The 19897-nt window shown below is 46.1% G+C and overlaps 1 protein-coding gene across 4 annotated transcripts in view; it reads right to left on the reverse strand.

The window, feature by feature from the left end:
• The window catches only part of LOC139406826 (microtubule-associated serine/threonine-protein kinase 2-like), a 159284-nt gene that overhangs the window by 124139 nt on the left and 15248 nt on the right, over nt 1-19897 (reverse strand). For all 4 annotated transcript variants that reach the window (XM_071149891.1, XM_071149890.1, XM_071149889.1 and 1 more), the window contains exon 2: nt 1916-1947. In XM_071149891.1, coding sequence (XP_071005992.1) covers nt 1916-1947 — 32 coding nt within the window. The remainder of the gene's footprint in view (nt 1-1915; nt 1948-19897) is intronic.

Below are 19897 nucleotides of genomic sequence, written 5' to 3' on the forward strand. Positions count from 1 at the left end.
CCACCTCCTCTCTCTACACCTCATCTCCCTGTTCTCTCCAATACCCAATCTCTGTTCGTGGAATCAGAGGGACACAAGTGTCCCTGGTGAGGGAGCCTGCCTATGTAGGGGTTAAACGCAGTTCACATGCCTGGTCAGGGACAGGGACAATGGGTCTGGATCAAAGAAGCTACAGTAGGGGCTATGGTTATTGCTAGCGTTAGCGCTGGAGCGTCACTAAACTAATCCAGCCTGATTAGTGGACTGACGTATGACCACTGTCTACAGGATATGAAACTTTGTTTGCATGTGTGTGTGTGTGTGTGTGTCTGTGTCTGTGTCTGTGTGTGTGTGTGTGTGTGTGTGTGTGTGTGTCTGAGCTTCCCCACATCCTTGAGTGGGAGCGAGCATCAGAGCAAGAGGATACGAGAGCAAGAGGACATGAGTGAAGTAAAACTATATATTTTACATTTCCTATCACTGCTGCTGTAGCAGGGGCCTGGACTCGACAAGGTGTTGAAATCGTTCCACAGGGATGCAGGCCCATGTTGACCACAATGCTTCCCACAGTTGTGTCAAGTTGGCGGGATGTCCTTTGGGTGGTGGACCATTCTTGATACACAAGGGAGGCCCAAACACTGGCCCAAAAGCTGCCTGGAATCTCCTAGCTCTGTTCTGCTCACCGGTCAAGTGAACGCATACATTCTCACGAGGGCAGGCCTGTCTTCAAAGACACTGTGGCAAATAAGAGATGAAAGATACAACTTTTGTGTCGTGTTTGGGTTACTTTTCAGAGCAGAGCAGAGCCACTGTGGACGCTAAACTACAGGCCTGTTCTGCCCCATCCCAATGAGCTTCCACTTGTAACCCTTCAGACCTCACTGTACTGTTTCTTCTCTTTCTTGACAAGGCAGTTCGTCGTACTGTGTGGTCAAGGTGGGGATTTGACAACTTTTGATGGAATTGCAAACGGATCTTTTGCCACGTCAACTTCCAAATGGCGAAGCTTTCGCTTTAACGGTCAACGTCAAACTGGATACCTCACGGGACATGTTGAGGTATGCCTTTACCATGTGATGCACGGGGTTAGAGGAGACACAGGATTCTGACAATGGGAATATGGAAATGGATTGAGTCCCCAATGGGATGTGCTGTGTGTCCGCGGAGACAAAGAGGCAGAAAGTGTATGGTGTAACAAAAAAAGTGTAATTCCCTGTGGAATTAACACGCCCGCCCGCTCGTTTCGCCCGCCCACTAACATGCTACCTCATATGCTGCCGTCATGTCTGCATAATGCCACGAGGTTGTCCGGGGTTTGACAGAGCTTGGCAGTCTGTGATACGACCGTAAAAGAGAAAATGAACGAGACAAAGAGAGAGCCTCTGGAGCCCAGAGTCGATCCGAGAGAGCACGGACTGGCTACAGCGGTCCCCTTTTCCTCCTCTCTCTATCCAGACTTCCCTCTTATCACATTTTTCTTTAAGACAATTCTTCTTTCCATCAGCAGATCCCTCTCTCCCCTCTCTTACGTTAGCGACAGAGATCTAGAGAGCCCAACCAATGGCGGTTTCAGTGTAGCCTTTAATAATCCTACATTTAAAAAAAACACGCTTGGATGGAGTATCTGGCCCAACCCTGAAGCGTCAAATCCTCCTCAGCACAGGAAGAGTCTCACAGGAAGAGTCTCACAGAAAGAGTCTCACAGAAAGAGTCTCACAGAAAGAGCCAACTTTCTCCTCCCCATTGCTCTTCAAGGCGGTGTTACAGTCACAGTACACACAATGGAGTCCTTGCAGGGTTCCACAGAGCCCGGTTCAGTGCAACTCTCCATAGAGGCTTTCCTGTTTACAGACGGGCGGAGAGAAAGACGCCTCTGCCCTTGGCAAGGCTGGAGAAGTGAATCAAGAATAGAGATGGAACGGCTATGGGTACTTACAAACTCCCCCTCCTCGGAAGACTGAGCTCCTTCTGCGAGAGAGAGAGAGAGAGAGAGAGAGAGAGAGAGAGAGAGAGAGAGAAGGACATGTCAGTGTACTCATCATTTAGACACATGGCGATATACAGTGTTAAAGTTGTTTGTTATTTGGGATGTAAATAAAAATCATGTACACAGCACCATGTACACAGTGTTGCTTGACGTCCAGTGAGGAAGCGTGTGTAAAACCCTGAAAATGGCACTAGGTGGCACTGTGTCACCATCTGAATTTGTTGAGTAGCAAAGCAAATAGCAATGTCTTCCTTACAGTGGTGGCACAGCACAACATTCAGCTGATCCATGGTTTATGCTTTAATGGCAATGACTGGTAGTCACAGCTTGCACTGTATTCAGTGTAAAAACACAACCTAGAGGCTATTTCCATCGTAAGGTCATTTGAAATACCCTTTACCAGAGTGTTCAACGGACCTGCAGTTCTCAAGGGAGTAACAATAGCATGGGCCAAGTCGGAGAAACCACTCTCTGCTGAGAGAACAATGATTCTGTAGCTATAATATCAGGTTTGTGTTGATATGAAATAGATATGAACATGATCACAGTGGTGACTACTGGGTGGGTGGGTGTTTGAGCTCTCTATGTGACAACAGAACACTAACACCTACCCAACAGCGTGTGTCACCTGGACCCCTGACACTGTTTACCATCAGCAACACACTCGCGATAGGCTGTGTGTGTGTGTGTGTGTGTGTGTGTGTGTGTGTGTGTGTGTGAGTCAGTGTTTTGAATCAGATAGCCACTAGACAGACAGACAGACAGACAGGCAGACAGGCAGACACACACAAGTGGGCTTGTTCTAACAGGCTCTGAACACCGACAGGACACGTGTGCCTCGGGGTGGAGTGTGTCGTAACCCCAGGTCAAAAGAGAACATAGCTGAAGGAGAAAAAGGACCTTGTCATAAAGACAGACAGAGGAAGAGAAAGAGACTGAAAGACAGATCGATGAAGGGAGCAGGCATCTGCTGCTCCACATTGCCCGACAGCGGTGTATCTTTCAAGCCCACTGCCTGTTTCGCTCCCTCCCGGTCTCTCTGCTTGATAGTTGAATATTAACACAGACTGTTTCAAAGTGCACACTTAGCGGGCAGAACCCTACTTTTTAGTTAGTGACAGGAGCACTTCTGCATAGATACAGTCTGTCTGCTTGCTGGCTAGCGTCCTCAACCTCACTCTCCATCCCACTCTCGGACTCGGACTCAGGATGGCTGTCTCCACATCACTGTCAGACGAGCAGTAGCTCTCTCGCTCTCTCTCTCTCTCTCTCGTTCACCCTCTCTCTCTCTAGTGTCTATTATTATTGTTAATTATTAGTGAGCTAATGGAGATATGGAGATTAAAGAGAGGACAGTACGTGGGAGAAAAAATATATATATGTGTGTGTGTCTCTACGCTCCATGATGTGTAGTGTTAGTGTGAGTAAGTGTCAGCACTCGGTGTGTTCTAGGGAGTCTAGATAAACAACAACATAGCTCTCAGGACTAAACAGCCTGATTCCATTAGAAGCCCAGAACACAGGACTAATGTCATCGACAGTGTGTGTGTGTCTGTGTGTTGCAGAGCCCCGTAACACATCTGCTTCCCCTCTATCTCTAGCTAACTCTCTGAGGGCCGGGAGGCCTCAACTCAATTTGCCTCCCAACAGATGCTGTTCAGTGCTCAGCTAGAGAGCTCTGCAGGGTGCTTGATATATAGATCTTATCAGGGGACTGGGGGGGGGTATAGTACCCAGACTCATGGAGGGGGAGAGATGGTGATGGTGGGGTAAATCCAGGTAACACTGTAACATTGAGACAAAACAGGATAGGAGACTGCCATTAATACAGTCTTATCAAACAATCTGAAACAAGGGAAGATGCTATTAAAGGGGTGATGGGCTGAAGCCTGGCCGAGGGAGAGAGGGAGGAACAGGGAGGGGAGAGAGGAAAGGGGGAAGAGAAAGGGGGTACGCTCTGCCAACCAACCAGCCACCCACGCATAGCCCTGTAATGTGAAAGGATTGCTCTCAGCATCTCTTCTCTGGCAGACTGATTGCATTAGGGCTGCCGCTGCGTATGCGTGTGCGTGTGCGTGTGTGTGTGCGTGTGTGTGTGTGTGTGTGTGTGTGTGTGTGTGGCTGAGCTGCCCCACATCCTTGAGTGGGGATGTTCACCTCCTCCCCAACCCCCCCCCCCCCCCCCCCCCCCAAAATATTAAAATCTCCATGACACACATGCACAAGCACACACACAAACACACGCACAAGCGCACACACATCAGCTGGTCATGTAATATCTCAAAGGCAGGGTGATGAGGAAATTAGCTGGATTGACAGTTTGGATGGTAACCGCCACACAAAAAAAACGAAAGTAATCTCCTCGATGGAACACAAGCATCAATATTCCTCTAGGTCCAACCGACATGACAGCGAGAGAGAGAGGAGGGAATTGTGATTTATATTTATTATGGATCCCCATTAGCCCCAACACATTAAGCCACATTAAGGCACCAACAAAACAGTACATCACATACCATCATTAGACCACTAAATGTATAATACCACTTTACAACAATACACAAATGTACGTGTGTAGAGTGGTGTGTTAGCGTGGGTGTAAAAATTCACTCAAATCTTATTTGTCACTGGCGCCGAATACAAGTGTAGACCTTACCGCGAAATGCTTACTTACGAACCCTTAACCAACAACGCAGTTCAAGAAATAGAGTTAAGAAAACATTTACTAAATAAACTAAAGTAAACATTTTTATAAAAGTAACATAATAAAATAACAATAGCGAGGCTATATACAGGGGTACTGGTACCGAGTCAATGTGCGGGGGGTACAGGTTAGTCGAGGGAAATCCTGTAGTGTAAGTATGCACGTGTGTGTCTGCCTATGTGTGTGTGTCTCTTCACAGTCCATGTTGTTCCATAACGCTGGGTCTACACTACACGACTTTCAGAATCCTAACATCGCTGAGACTCACATTAAACGACTGTCTTCCTGTAGTTTTAAGTCTTGCCAACGTAGTGGCGCGCACACTAAACGATGTGGCACAGACGGGGTTCAACACACTACGAGATTCTTTCACTTGGTCGTGAGGATTCTCGAAGCCACGCTGTCTCGCAAAAAAACTACGAAGTGATGATGTCAGTAGATTGTTAAACGTAGCTAGAACGAGCTGTGGCTCAAAGCAGCCCATAGAACCTTTCAGTGAAATATGAGCGCTTGCCATACAGAGCTGTAACGATTTGACACTTTGGCTTTGGTGAAAGGCAAGTACAAACGCACACACAAGTGGTCATCGCTCCTGCTCGAGAGTCTACACATTATGGGGGATGCGAAACAACGTCATCTGGCTTCTTCTCTGGCAGAGCTCTCATTGGCGATGGCTGACCACCGCTCTAAAAACGTGTTCATCGCACATCTCACACGACAAGGGCATTGCCGATTTTAAGCCGAGAAAGTCAAACATGTTTGAAAATCAAGGGGACCTCTGGGACTACTCAAAGACGGGATCGGTAGCCCTCAGATTACGTCTCTGACCCGCTCACATTAAACGGGCGTTGGTGACGGCCGTGAGCCCCAAGTAGGCAACGACATGGGAATTTTGTCTCCGATCTCAAAAAGCCAAAATCGTGTTGTGCACGCCCGGCTTTAGTAGTTTTATTCATTTTAATGCTGGCATGAGTTACTTGATGTGGAATGGAGTTCCATGTAGTCATGGCTCTGTGTCGTACTGTGCGTTTCCCGGAGTCTACTCTGGACTTGGGGACTGTGAAGAGACCCCTGGTGGCATGTCTTGTGGGGTATGCATGGGTGTCCGAGCTGTGTGTTAGTCATTTGAACAGACAGCTGGGTGTTTTCAAACATGCCAATACCTCTCACAAAGACAAGTAGTGATGCAATCAATCTCTCCTCTACTTTTGAGAGATTGACATGCATGTCATTGATGTTAGCTCTCTGTGTACATTTAAGGGCCAGCCATGCTGCTTTGTTCTGGGCCAATTGTAATTTTCCTATGTCCTTTTTGTGGCACTTGACCATATGACTGGACAGTAGTCCAGGTGCAAAAAGACTAGGGCCTGTAATGACTTGTTTTGTTGATTGTGATATCAAGAAAGCAGAGCCCACGCTTTTTCACGGACATACCTCTCCCCATTTTAGCTAACCGTTGCATCAATATGTTTTGATCAGAACAGTTTACAATTCAGGGTCTACACCAAGCAGTTTAGTTTCAACCTGCTCAACGTCCACATTATTAATTGCAAGATTTAGTTGAGGTTTAGGGTTTAGTGAATGGTTTGTGCCAAATACAACTGGTCGGCTGTTTGACCCAGTAAAAGGGGTGCATCGCTATTCTTTGGTAGCGGGGTGACCTTTGCTTCCCTCCAGGGCTGAGGGCACATACTTTCCGGTAGGCAAATAGGAGGGCAATATAGTCCACTATCATCCTTAATAATTGTCCATCCAAGTTGTCAGACACAGGTGGCTTGTCATTGTTGATAGACAACAATCATTTTGTTCACCTCTTCCACACTAGTAGAGACATGGGCAGGGAAAGAGAGTGGGTTGTGCCACATAGTGCTCTCGTCGAGTACACTCACCCAGGACATTTGGCGGGTTGCTGATGTAGACCGTGGACAGATATTTGTGATAGTATGGCCCTGCCCTGAGCTAAATGCACACGTAACTAACAACATTAACTTAACAGGTGAAAGATGACATCAAACCAACCACTCCCACCCTGCATATACAGTAGTTGGCTAGTAGACAGATAAAGTCCTATTGAACGTAGGCCTAGGCTTCATCAAGTGTCCAACCCAACCCTCTATACATGGGGTAAAGTGCCTCCCCTTGTCACACAGCCGCCTACAGACCCTAACAGACAGACAGCTGTAGCTCTGAGCCATGTCCAAGGTAATCGCACCGGGACAAGTAAACCAAAGGATCTCCTAGGATGTCGCCAGGGCTTGGCAGGGCTTGGCAGACAGTGACGCTGAAGTGAGTGACTCTCGTCTCGCCAGTCAGTGTAGCCTACCAAATAGCATCGGTGTGAGAGCCGTTCATCAGTGGTTCGTATTTCCTGCAACTTTCTGACGAGGCAACGGGAATGCCCTTGCCTGTGTGTGTGCGGCTCGCTGTTAGCAATGATGCTAATGAAAAAAAAAGTATTCTGGTAGACCGAAAGGCTTTCCCAAAAACCTTTTCAATTAAATATTAACTACAAAGTAGCATATGCTTACCTGGCAGAATTATATCGTGATTATTTTCATCAATCCAGTGGCTATTTGTTTTGCAAACTCTTCCATCACATGTGCCGTACAAAAACACTGCTAAACAATAGCCTCTTGCTATGTGCACACTTGAATTAAAAGGTAACTATCACTGAATCACTGAAGTTGGAGACTCATATCTCCCTCACTAACTTTAAGCGTCAGCTGTCAGAGCAGCTTACGGATCGTTGCAGCTGTACAGAGCCCATCTGTAAATAACCCATCCAACCAACTACCTACCTCATCCCCGTTTTTGTTTTTCTGCTCTTTGCACACCAGTATTTCTACTTGCACATCCTCATCTGCACATATACAGTGCCTTGCGAAAGTATTCGGCCCCCTTGAACTTTGCGACCTTTTGCCACATTTCAGGCTTCAAACATAAAGATATAAAACTGTATTTTTTGTGAAGAATCAACAACAAGTGGGACACAATCATGAAGTGGAACGACATTTATTGGATATTTCAAACTTTTTTAACGAATCAAAAACTGAAAAATTGGGCGTGCAAAATTATTCAGCCCCTTTACTTTCAGTGCAGCAAACTCTCTCCAGAAGTTCAGTGAGGATCTCTGAATGATCCAATGTTGACCTAAATGACTAATGATGATAAATACAATCCACCTGTGTGTAATCAAGTCTCCGTATAAATGCACCTGCACTGTGATAGTCTCAGAGGTCCGTTAAAAGCGCAGAGAGCATCATGAAGAACAAGGAACACACCAGGCAGGTCCGAGATACTGTTGTGAAGAAGTTTAAAGCCGGATTTGGATACAAAAATATTTCCCAAGCTTTAAACATCCCAAGGAGCACTGTGCAAGCGATAATATTGAAATGGAAGGAGTATCAGACCACTGCAAATCTACCAAGACCTGGCCGTCCCTCTAAACTTTCAGCTCATACAAGGAGAAGACTGATCAGAGATGCAGCCAAGAGGCCCATGATCACTCTGGATGAACTGCAGAGATCTACAGCTGAGGTGGGAGACTCTGTCCATAGGACAACAATCAGTCGTATATTGCACAAATCTGGCCTTTATGGAAGAGTGGCAAGAAGAAAGCCATTTCTTAAAGATATCCATAAAAAGTGTTGTTTAAAGTTTGCCACAAGCCACCTGGGAGACACACCAAACATGTGGAAGAAGGTGCTCTGGTCAGATTAAACCAAAATTGAACTTTTTGGCAACAATGCAAAACGTTATGTTTGGCGTAAAAGCAACACAGCTGAACACACCATCCCCACTGTCAAACATGGTGGTGGCAGCATCATGGTTTGGGCCTGCTTTTCTTCAGCAGGGACAGGGAAGATGGTTAAAATTGATGGGAAGATGGATGGAGCCAAATACAGGACCATTCTGGAAGAAAACCTGATGGAGTCTGCAAAAGACCTGAGACTGGGATGGAGATTTGTCTTCCAACAAGACAATGATCCAAAACATAAAGCAAAATCTACAATGGAATGGTTCAAAAATAAACATATCCAGGTGTTAGAATGGCCAAGTCAAAGTCCAGACCTGAATCCAATCGAGAATCTGTGGAAAGAACTGAAAACTGCTGTTCACAAATGCTCTCCATCCAACCTCACTGAGCTCGAGCTGTTTTGCAAGGAGGAATGGGAAAAAATGTCAGTCTCTCGATGTGCAAAACTGATAGAGACATACCCCAAGCGACTTACAGCTGTAATCGCAGCAAAAGGTGGCGCTACAAAGTATTAACTTAAGGGGGCTGAATAATTTTGCACGCCCAATTTTTCCGTTTTTGATTTGTTAAAAAAGTTTGAAATATCCAATAAATGTCGTTCCACTTCATGATTGTGTCCCACTTGTTGTTGATTCTTCACAAAAAAATACAGTTTTATATCTTTATGTTTGAAGCCTGAAATGTGGCAAAAGGTCGCAAAGTTCAAGGGGGCCGAATACTTTCGCAAGGCACTGTATAAATATCTGGGAGGTATAATTGCTAAAGTATTCAACATTTTTGCTGTGTATTTCAGATGGAATCAAGGCATTAGAATGTTGCCTGACAACTCAAACTTGCGTCATCAGCGATTGGATCATTTCTAACCAATCAGAGTAACAAAGCTGCTTTACCCAAGTGTGATCTGGATCAGTCAACCCATCAGCTTCTGGGACCAATCAGAACGATTATAATGTGTTTGCGTTCTAGCAATCGTCAGGGAGCTACTCAGATCCAGGCTCGCTATGGAGAAGAAACTAACGTCTGCGGGCGTAGCGTTTGGCCGTAGTAAGGAGTTTGGGCAGCCAGGCAAATTGGAACGTACCAGAGGCCACCAAAATAGAGCTAAGCTTAGTCAAAAAATGTCTAACTCAGGGGCGGCAGAGGGCTGGCTACTGTTTCTATTTGGCTGGCTCCTCTACGTACTTGTGGAAAACACTACTGCGCCCCCCCCCCCCCCCCCCCCCCCCTCTTCTCTCCGCCCCTGCCTGCTCTGCCAGGGAGGAGAGGGGTGAGTGATAGGCCTGGCAGTGCTAGCAGGGTAGAGGGTGGGCAGGCACAGACATGTGGGCAGGGGGCACTTCCCTGAGGCCATGGTGACTGACTGATGAAGGCAAAGACAGACAGAAGGACAGGTCTGCTGAGTAGGCCAGAACAGAGGATGCTAAGGTATGCTAATGTGAGCACACACACACACGCACGCACACACACACTGTACATACACTAGCAGCGCTTAATTTGTCCTGGAAGCACGTATGCACACAGAGAAAAAAAATACAAAGGCTGGCATCATTGTGCACATACACCACCAATACTGTACTGTAGACATGTGCACACAGAAACAAACAGACAAGTTCCATCAGAGGTAGCAGGCAAGGTATTCTTTACATTACCGCCACACTGCATACCAATCAACTGCTCCCATCATCGTATAGGCTACACAACAAAGATGCTGCTCTATAGGGTTGGATCACAAACAACAAATTCCTATGTGGAGTATACAGTGAAGTGCCAGGAGTTTGCCTGGAATACCCGATACTTCCAGGAGAAACTAGCAAGCTCTTACAGGCTACTAGGGTTTACAACTTTTCCTATTCACTTTACACAGCAGTACTTTCAGCCAGAGCCACGTGGAGAAGTAGGTGTCATTTAAAATGTTCCCCCAAGTTTCTAGACTCAATGTTCAGTCGTTTTATTTTATCTTTCTACACTACTCTCTATGGCTCAGAGACAGCTTCTGACACTCCAACAGGTGACACAGTCAGAGAGAGTGAGTATTCTAAAATGCAGCCTGCGAGCCCACTTAGCTCAGTCAGCCCTGACAGTGTGACTGACCCATGTTACATAATAGAACCAGCTGCTGATGACTTATTGAGCTGTTCGGTCACCATTTAGAACGCTCCCAATATTTCAATGTAATAGGTTAAGAGGAGTGAAAGTTCACCTCTTAGCGTATCGGTGCGGTAGATTTCCCCTTCTTATTTGAGCTGCAATTAGATATGTGTCACGTTCTGACCTTTATTTCCTTTGTTTTGTCTTTATTTAGTATGGTCAGGGTGTGAGTTGGGGTGGGCAGTCTATGTTTGTTTTTCTATGTTGGTTTTTGTGTTCAGCCGAGTATGGTTCTCAATCAGAGGCAGGTGTCGTTAGTTGTCTCTGATTGAGAATCATACTTAGGTAGCCTGGGTTTCACTGTTGGTTTGTGGGTGTTTGTTTCCGTGTCAGTGTTTGTCGCCACACGGTACTGTTTCGGTTTTCGGTTTCATCACATCGTTTATTGTTTTGTATTTCAGTGTTCAGTTCATTTTTAATAAATCGTCATGAACACTTACCACGCTGCATCTTGGTTCGATCCTTACTCCTCTTCAGACGAAAAGGAGATCTGCCGTGACAATATGTCTTTGGCACATGGCAGTGATTTCACCACCACAGAACCACAGAGGGAGAAGGTGATGAAACCAGCTAATGATCTGTTCAGAGAAACACCTCTAACACATCTCTCTCTCTATCACATATTTCTCTCCCATTCAGAGAAACACCTTTTTTTGCTCCCTGTCTCGCTCCTTTTCCCTGATCTCCGTCTCTCTCCCCCCTCCTTCCCAACTATCTCACCTTAAAACCTGTTTTGACTCGGGGGCAGTATTTTCATTTTTGGAAAAAAAACGTTCCCGTTTTAAATGGGATATTTTGTCAGGACAAGATGCTAGAATATGTATATAATTGACAGCTTAGGATAGAAAACACTCTAACGTTTCCAAAACTGTAAAAATATTGTCTGTGAGTATAACAGAACTGATGTTGCAGGCTAAAACCTGAGAAAAATCCAATCCGGAAGTGCCCCATGTTTTGAAAGCGCTGCGTTCCAATGAGTCCCTATTGAGCAGTGAATGGGCTATCAACCAGATTACGCTTTCTCCGTATTCCCCAAGGTGTCTACATCATTGTGACGTAGTTTTACGCATTTATGTTGAAGAATAGCCGTAGGTGGCTACATTGCGCAAGTGGTCACCTGATGCCCACAGAGAGATTCTCGCGTAAAATACAGAGGTAGCCATTACTCCAATCGGCCCTACTGAAAAACGAATTGTCCCGATGGATATATTATCGAATAGATATTTGAAAAACACCTTGAGGATTGATTATAAACAATGTTTGCCATGTTTCTGTCGATATTATGGAGCTAATTTGGAATATTTTTAGCCGTTTTCGTGACTGCAATTTCCGGGCGATTTCTCAGACAAACGTGAAGAACAAACGGAGCTATTTCGCCTACAAAAATAATATTTTGGGAAAAAAGGAACATTTGCTATCTAACTGGGAGTCTCGTGAGTGAAAACATCTGAAGCTCATCAAAGGTAAACGCTTTAATTTGATTGCTTTTCTGATTTCCGTGACCAAGTTACCTGCTGCTAGCTGGACAAAATGCTATGCTATGCTAGGCTATCGATAAACTTACACAAATGCTTGTCTAGCTTTGGCTGTAAAGCATATTTTGAAAATCTGAGATGTCAGGGTGATTAACAAAAGGCTAAGCTGTGTCTCAATACATTTCATTTGTGATTTTCATGAATAGGAACATTTTCTAGGGATATTTATGTCCGTTGCGTTATGCTAATTAGTGTCAGGCGATGATTACGCTCCCGCATGCGGGATGGGGAGTCTCGCTCCTTTCCGTTATCTCCGTCTCTCTCCCCCCTCCTTCCCAACTATCTCACCTTAAAGACACACATTGTGTATAAACTAGTCCAACTAATACCCGTCCTCCCACGGCAGGTGTGTCTGCTCCTGAAGTCCAATCCCAGGCAGTGTATCTACTTAGCCCAGGCATAATGGACCATATTTGAGGGCAGGAGACTCAGCTTCCTGTACTTGCCCAGAGTGGCGCGAAGGAGGAGCCAAGAAGCCTAAACAGGTAGGCAGCACACTGTGATGTGAGAGATGGTGGCAGTTGGTGCCAACCCATGCCAGGCCAAAGGCTTAGAGGGGTATTTCCACTTAATGAGGATTTGGAATAGTGATTGAATACAGTAGGGCCTTCTGGTCTAGATGAGATTGGCCCATCATTAGCAAACTCCAGGGAAGACAATAGGTTTGTGCAGAAGCAGATGTTAAGAGAAATGTGCCATGGCCCAAGCCACGGAAAGTTGTGCCACTCACCTGCACATTTAAGCGACGCAGACAGGTAGGAACATTGAGACAGGACCAGGTAGGGACAGGGCCAGTGGTGTTAACGAAGCCGATGGGGATAACTTAATAAGTGTCTGGGTCTGGAAGGGTCTGGTGTCACTGGAACTGTCAGAGTGACACACGTTGTGAGAGCCATTAGGACTCAACACCTCCACTTAGTGACACATTAACGCTAGCTATAAAACCCCATTAGTGGCCTAACCAGGGAGCTGGAACCGTGTGTGTGTGTGTGTGTGTGTGTGTGTGTGTGTGTGTGTGTGTGTGTGTGTGTGTGTGTGTGTGTGTGTGTGTGTGTGTGTGTGTGTGTGTGTGTGTGCATGAAAGATGTTTGGAGGACATGGAGCACCAATTGGGATGGTTTCTAATCCATGCACAGAGCAACAGGAGTGGAGCCCCCCCCACTTTGTTCTGACTAATTGTCTGCTGTCTTTAAATGGAGCCAGTGAGGATGATATGGAGAGAGAGCGAGAGAGAGAGAGGGGGATTGTTGTGCATGGAGTTGGTCAGAGAAAAGGAGGTAGAGAGAGAGAGGGAGAAGGAGAATGAGAGAAGGAGGAGGGGTAGCACTAGCAGCAATCATTAACATGATGGAGTAGAGCAAGGGTGGAGCACTTCATTCGGCTGACTGGTAGTTTGACATGAAAACAAAACTGCAAATTCACTTCATGTCCTATGTGGACAATGAAATAAGCGAATATAGAGTTGATGTCGGACGTTTACATACACTTAGGTTGGAGTCATTAAAACTCGTTTTACAACCATGGCACAAATGTCTTGTTAACAAACTATAGTTTTGGCAAGTCGGTCAGGACATCTACTTTGTGCATGACACAAGTAATTTTTCCAACAATTGTTTACAGACAGAATATTTCACTTACTGTATCACAATTTCAGTGGGTCAGAAGTTTACATACACTAAGTTGACTGTGCCTTTAAACAGCTTGGAAAATTCCAGAAAATTATGTCATGAATTTAGAAGCTTCTGATAGGCTAATTGACATAATTTGAGTCAAATGGAGGTGTACCTGTGGATGTATTTCAAGGCCTACTTTCAAACTCAGTGCCTCTTTGCTTGACATCAAGGGAAAATCAAACTAAATCAGACCTCAGAAATAAAATTGTAGACCACCACAAGTCTGTTTCATCCTTGGGAGCAATTTCCAAATGGCTGAAGGAACCACGTTCATCTGTACAAACAATGGTACGCAAGTATAAACACCATGGGACAACGCAGCTGTCATACCGCTCAGGAAGGAGATGCGTTCTGTCTCCTAGAGACAAACGTAATTTGGTGCGAAAAGGGCAAATCAATCCCAGAATCCCAGGACCTTGTGAAGATGCTGGAGGAAACAGGTACAAATGTATATCGACATAACCTGAAAGGCCACTCAGCAAGGAAGAAGCCACACTCCAAAACCGCCATAAAAAAGACAGACTATGGTTTACAACTGCACAAAGATCGTACTTCTTGGAGAAATGTCCTCTGGTCCGATGAAACAAAAGTAGAACTGTTTGGCCATAATGACCATCGTTATGTTTGGAGGAAAAAGGGGGAGGCTTGCAAGCCGAAGAACACCATCCCAACCGTGAAGTACAGGGGTGGCAGCATCATGTTGTGGGTGTGCTTTGCTGCAGGAGGGACATGTGCACTTCACAAAATAGATGGTGTCATGAGGAAGGAAAATTATGTGGATATATAGAAGCAACACCTCAAGACATCAGTCAGGAAGTTAAAGCATGGTCGCAAATGGGTCTTCTAAGTGGACAATGACCCTAAGCATACTTCCAAAGATGTGGCAAAATGGCTTAAGGACAACAAAGTCAAGGTATTGGAGTGGCCATCACAAAGCCCTGGCCTCAATCCTATAGAAAATGTGTGGGCAGAACTGAAAAAGCATGTGTGAGCAAGGAGGCCTACAAACTTGACTCCATTACACCAGCTCTGTCAGGAAGAATGGGCCAAAATTCACCCAACTTATTGTGGGACGCTTGTGGAAGGCTACTCGAAACGTTTAAAAGCAATTTAAAAGCAATGCTAGCAAATACAAATTGAGTGTATGTACATTTCTGACCCACTGGGAATGTGATGAAAGAAATACAAGCTGAAATAAACCATTCTCTCTACTATTATTCTACTATTATTTCACACTCTTAAAATAAAGTGGTGATCCTAACTGACCTAAGACAGGGAATTTTTACTTGGATTAAATGTCAGGAATTGTGTGAAAAACTGAGTTTAAAACTATTTGGCTTAAGGTGTTTGTAAACTTCCGACTTCGACTGTAGAACATGGGCTGCAAGTCATTAAATCACTCCTGAGGAAACTATCTAACAGGCTCACAAAACCATATGAATCGACTTGAAAGGTTAGGCTATCTTTCATCAGACCACTTAGATATCAAACAAAGACAACAAGTCTGCCAACTGCTTCCAACACAGCACCTGCCTCTCCGGCAGCTAAATAAATATCCCATAAGCGCCAACTCTATCCCTGTCATCCCAGCAGAGTGACAGAGCAGAGTGAATAGAAGAGCTGGATAGAGCACTGTGTCTCACGTTGGCTTTTCATCCATATTGCATAGGGCAGGAGCAGAAGAGAGGAGACGAGGGCAGAGGAGACGTGGTCCAGGAACAGAGGAAAGAAGGGACTGAGGCACAGCAGAGAGGCTGAGCTAGACACAGACCTATTGGAGCAGAAGAACCCAACACCTCAGGTACACTGAGTCAAGCTACCCCCCCAGCTACATTCAGATATGTGTGTGTTTCTGAGGGAGAGTGGGAGAGAGAGGGAGAAATTTAAAACATACACCTCAGACACACTGAGTCAAGCTAACCCCCCCCCCCCCCCCCCCCCCCCCCCCCAGATACATTCACATGTGTGTGTTTCTGAGGGAGAGTGGGAGAGAGAGAGAGAGAGATTTAGTTTTCGAGCCAATAGAGCCCTTAAATCGAATTGAATTGAGAAAGGGGTCTGGATAGAAGACAGAGAGAAAAAGAGAGATGTGACTTCCTGATGTCACCAGTGCCACTGCCATTTCATGATTCACTATACAGAGAACACCAGATGTACTGTGCTGTGTCCCTGCAAAGTCTACAGTATCCTCTGTCCTTCATGTGATAGGTCTGTCCAACATCGTCCTTTGTGCTCCTTAATTCTGAATGACAATTCCTCCCTCTTCCTACCCTCTATCCTTCGGCATCTCTGCTATTCCTCTGCTGCTACAGTACAGCTGTGGTATACAGTCCCATGGCTGCATCAGAAACACTTTCACACCCCCTACACACACAGTTACACAATTCCTGAGGCAATCGGAAAGGGGCTTGGACGTCAACTGCTGCAGCTGTTCGATTCTCTCACAGACACACACACGCACAAACATAGGCACACACACACACACACGCAGAGTGGTACATCTGCACAATTATCCAGGCATGTTATTCCTGCCGTCCTGCATGGTTTATCTGAGACAACATGCTGATTACTTCCTCTATTGCGTAGTTCCACCACCCTTCTCTCCCTCCCGCTTTCCCTTCATCTTTCCACCAAGGAGGGCTGCTGTGGATGAATGGGACGCCATTGTCCCCCACCTTCCCTCGCTCTATCCTTTCCCTTCCCCAGGCTGAATGGAACAACTCCGGGCTGATCAGAACGTCTCCTCACTCCACTAACCCACTAACATCTGCAGCTAGAGAGCGCACCGCCGCGATCCCCACCGCTCACTGCTGAAGCCCCTACCTGAAGTTCCCTTCTGTCAAACCAGGACCCACACGACACAGTGCCCCGCCTGTCTGACTGGTAAACATGGCACCCTGAGATATTCACGAGGAGACGCCCATCTCCTCCTCAAAGACGACAGTGATCATCTCTCCCGCTCCATCCCTCTCTCTCCCGCCATCTCTTAAAAACAGCGTTCACAGGATTATTGGCAACCCCTTGACCGTCATTCACCACCACACCACAGCAACTTTACCATAGAGACCATACACTACTCCCAGTATATTACGCACACGCACACACACTACATTACCATGAGATCTACACTCCCAGTCCCTCCCAGAGATGTGGGTTTTTTATGAGTGTGTGTGGTTTTTACCCGGCGCAGCAAGGACTGTGAAACAAGGTCACGAGGGGAGGAAAACAATCCGTCAACACAGAACATATATACGTCCATGAAATTCAAACTTAAAAACACTCCAACATCAACCGCCTTATACATTCCATTAGCGTTGGAGCTTTGATGTGGCTAATTGTGGTGGTTTAGCGAGGATTAGCACACTAGCAGGGATGGCTGCCGTGTGTGTGTGCGCGTGTCCTGGCTTGACAGAATAGCATGTTAGCTAGTATCTAGTCCCATGGGAGACAGAGCACTCAAGAGGACAACCGAGCAGCATATCGAGCTGATTCTGAGTAGGGGGGGGGGGGGGTGTTGTAATGAAGGACAATATTAATGATGGGGAGATGGGCTGTGACAGACACATCATGGACAACCACATGGGAGTTCTCCCTAACTGACAAGAGATATCCTAGCCTAGTCAGCTAACTAGGGTGTGGTCTGACTCGTTACTGTACACCATGTTTATAGGACTACACCACAGTAACGCCACTATCGCGGCAGCTTTAAACTGAAATACTAAATATGTTCTTACGGCATGTCTGACCCAGATTCTACTGCAATTACTGACTTGTTCCCGACTATCGGATTGCTGTTCTGAAAATTTGCCAATTTACACAACGAAGCAGAGAGAGAGGGAGAGGAGGAGGAAGAGAGTGCAGTTAGGCCAGGAGTCTTCAGGGGCAGAAATGAAGCCGTCTCAAGTTCCTTTGTCTCTGGCACCCTTCCGCATCCCTCCCTCGCTCTTTACCCCCTCCCTCCCGCCTCTTTTCTCTCCTTTCCTGGTTTCTGTGCCCGCTGAGACCCAGTTCATTATCGTAAGTCAGACAGTGAAACCTTCTCTCCTCCTGTCATCTCTCCGCGACCATCACTCAATTCTGCTAGAGGAGAAAACAGCTTCAATTTGCACCTATCTACTGTACACCCGGATGCATCTCACTACCTACGTATCAGTACACGCACGCACACCACACACACACACACACAGACGAGAAGGAGAGTGGGTCGTTTGTCTTGTACACACAAGGCCCGGATCTATACATCTCTGTAACAGACATTAGAGCACTGTAGGAAAATACCATTTAAGTTGTAACAGAGATTGACTCTGCAGGGAAAAATACAATATATGTATTAGTATTACAATGGACCTGTAAGATATTATACATTGCCATGTCGAGGTTGGATTCTGCAATATTCTGTATCAACGGGCTGGTAAATGGAAATGCTCTCGTATCTACCAAAGATGATTTTATTTTTGTAAGGCTGTTGAACAACTTGATTTTCTAAAGCCAATGGGGAGATATTCCTACAGCGTAATAACTGACTAAATCCAAGGTGATCTACTGTACCTCTATGCTGTGCCTTGTCAGTTATAGGTACGGCAGGTAGCCTAGCGGTTAAGAGCGTTGGGACAGTAACCGAAAGGTCACTGGTTTGAATCCCCAAGCCAGGCAAAGTGGGAAATCTGCCGTTAACCGCCAACAACAACTACTGCCCGGGTGTCGATTAAGGCGGCCCCTAGCACCTCTCCAATTCAGAGGGGTTGGGTTAAACGTGGAAGATATATTCAGTGGTGCAACTGACTAGGTTTTCCTTTCCGGGTATTTTAGATAGAAATGTATAGATGACAACTTTAATAGACACAATAACATGACTGCATGGCTAAATCTTTCCTCAAACAAAGAAAAAACAAAGGGAAGGGAGATAGAAAGAAAATAAGAGATACAGAGGGCTGGAAAGAGAGACAGGGAAGAATTGATGAAGGGAGAAAAATATAGGGTGTGAAACGAGAGAGGTAGAGTGATAACAATGGAGGGAGAGCAACAGAGTGGGAAGAGAGAGGGCGAGCTAAAGAGAAAAACACTCATTATCCAGAGTGAAGTGAGGGATGGCAGCGTGTAGAGACAGAGGAGGCTCCCCTGGGAGAGAGGGAGGCACGTGAGAGGCATCAGATCAAAGCACTCTCTCCCTCTAACCTCTTCCCCTTTCTCTCCCTCCCTTCTCCTTTCCTGCTGTGGCCCGACACACTCACAGCTCCTCTCCATTGTAACTGCTGATGTGATTAATGCCTACTGTGAGAGAGGCTCTGGGGGAGAGAGACAGAAAGGGCTCTACCCATTCACACAGCCACAGAGCGGGGAGGGGGGAATATAAACGTAACACCACAGAGAAAGATTGAGAGGGGGGGGACGGGACGCAAATCATCCAAGCCCGTATGTTCTGAGGCCGGTGCCTATTTATCAGAGAGACAAACAGAACCTAGACAGTAGATACTTATTTCTCCAAAGTTGTTTCAGAAACAGTTGATAAAACATGGTTCGGGCCTGAGGCAGTGAGAGCAGGGGGTGTCTAGACATTCAATTTCACAGTGTGTGAAGTTACGCCCCCTGGCCAACACAGCCTGGTGAACAGACAGAACATGACTAGATATGGCTGATCAATAAGAGGGAGGAGAGGAGGGGGGTTATATTCAAGCAAACACGGTGTGAGGAAATACATGTTTTCAAACACCGAATTAACAGAGTGAGAGGTTTCCTGCCCCCTGTCCTCCCAGCTCAGTAGCGTCTCGTGTCTCGTCTGTGTACACACGCGTGTATGCATTTGCAATCCACTTCATACACTTGAAATAACCTCTAGTATCTCCGTCTCCACATCTCTGTGTGAGTGTGATGTGCAGAGCTGCCTATCAGTCTTTCAATTAGAGCTTGTTCCATTCCATCTTATCTGCTTCGTTTCTGACTGGAAGATGATGACTCACCTTAATGTACTCTGTGACAGGCCTGTGACACACACACACACACTCACACACACACAGGGGCGGAGACACGGAGGGGACAAGGGCCACATTCAACCAGCTTTGGAGTGGCCCTTACTACAAGTCTCCTCTCCTGACCTGTGCGGTCATATGGGTCTCT

This window comes from Oncorhynchus clarkii, chromosome 4 (genome assembly GCF_045791955.1).
Source record: "Oncorhynchus clarkii lewisi isolate Uvic-CL-2024 chromosome 4, UVic_Ocla_1.0, whole genome shotgun sequence".
In the NCBI taxonomy this organism is placed as follows: Eukaryota; Metazoa; Chordata; class Actinopteri; order Salmoniformes; family Salmonidae; genus Oncorhynchus; species Oncorhynchus clarkii.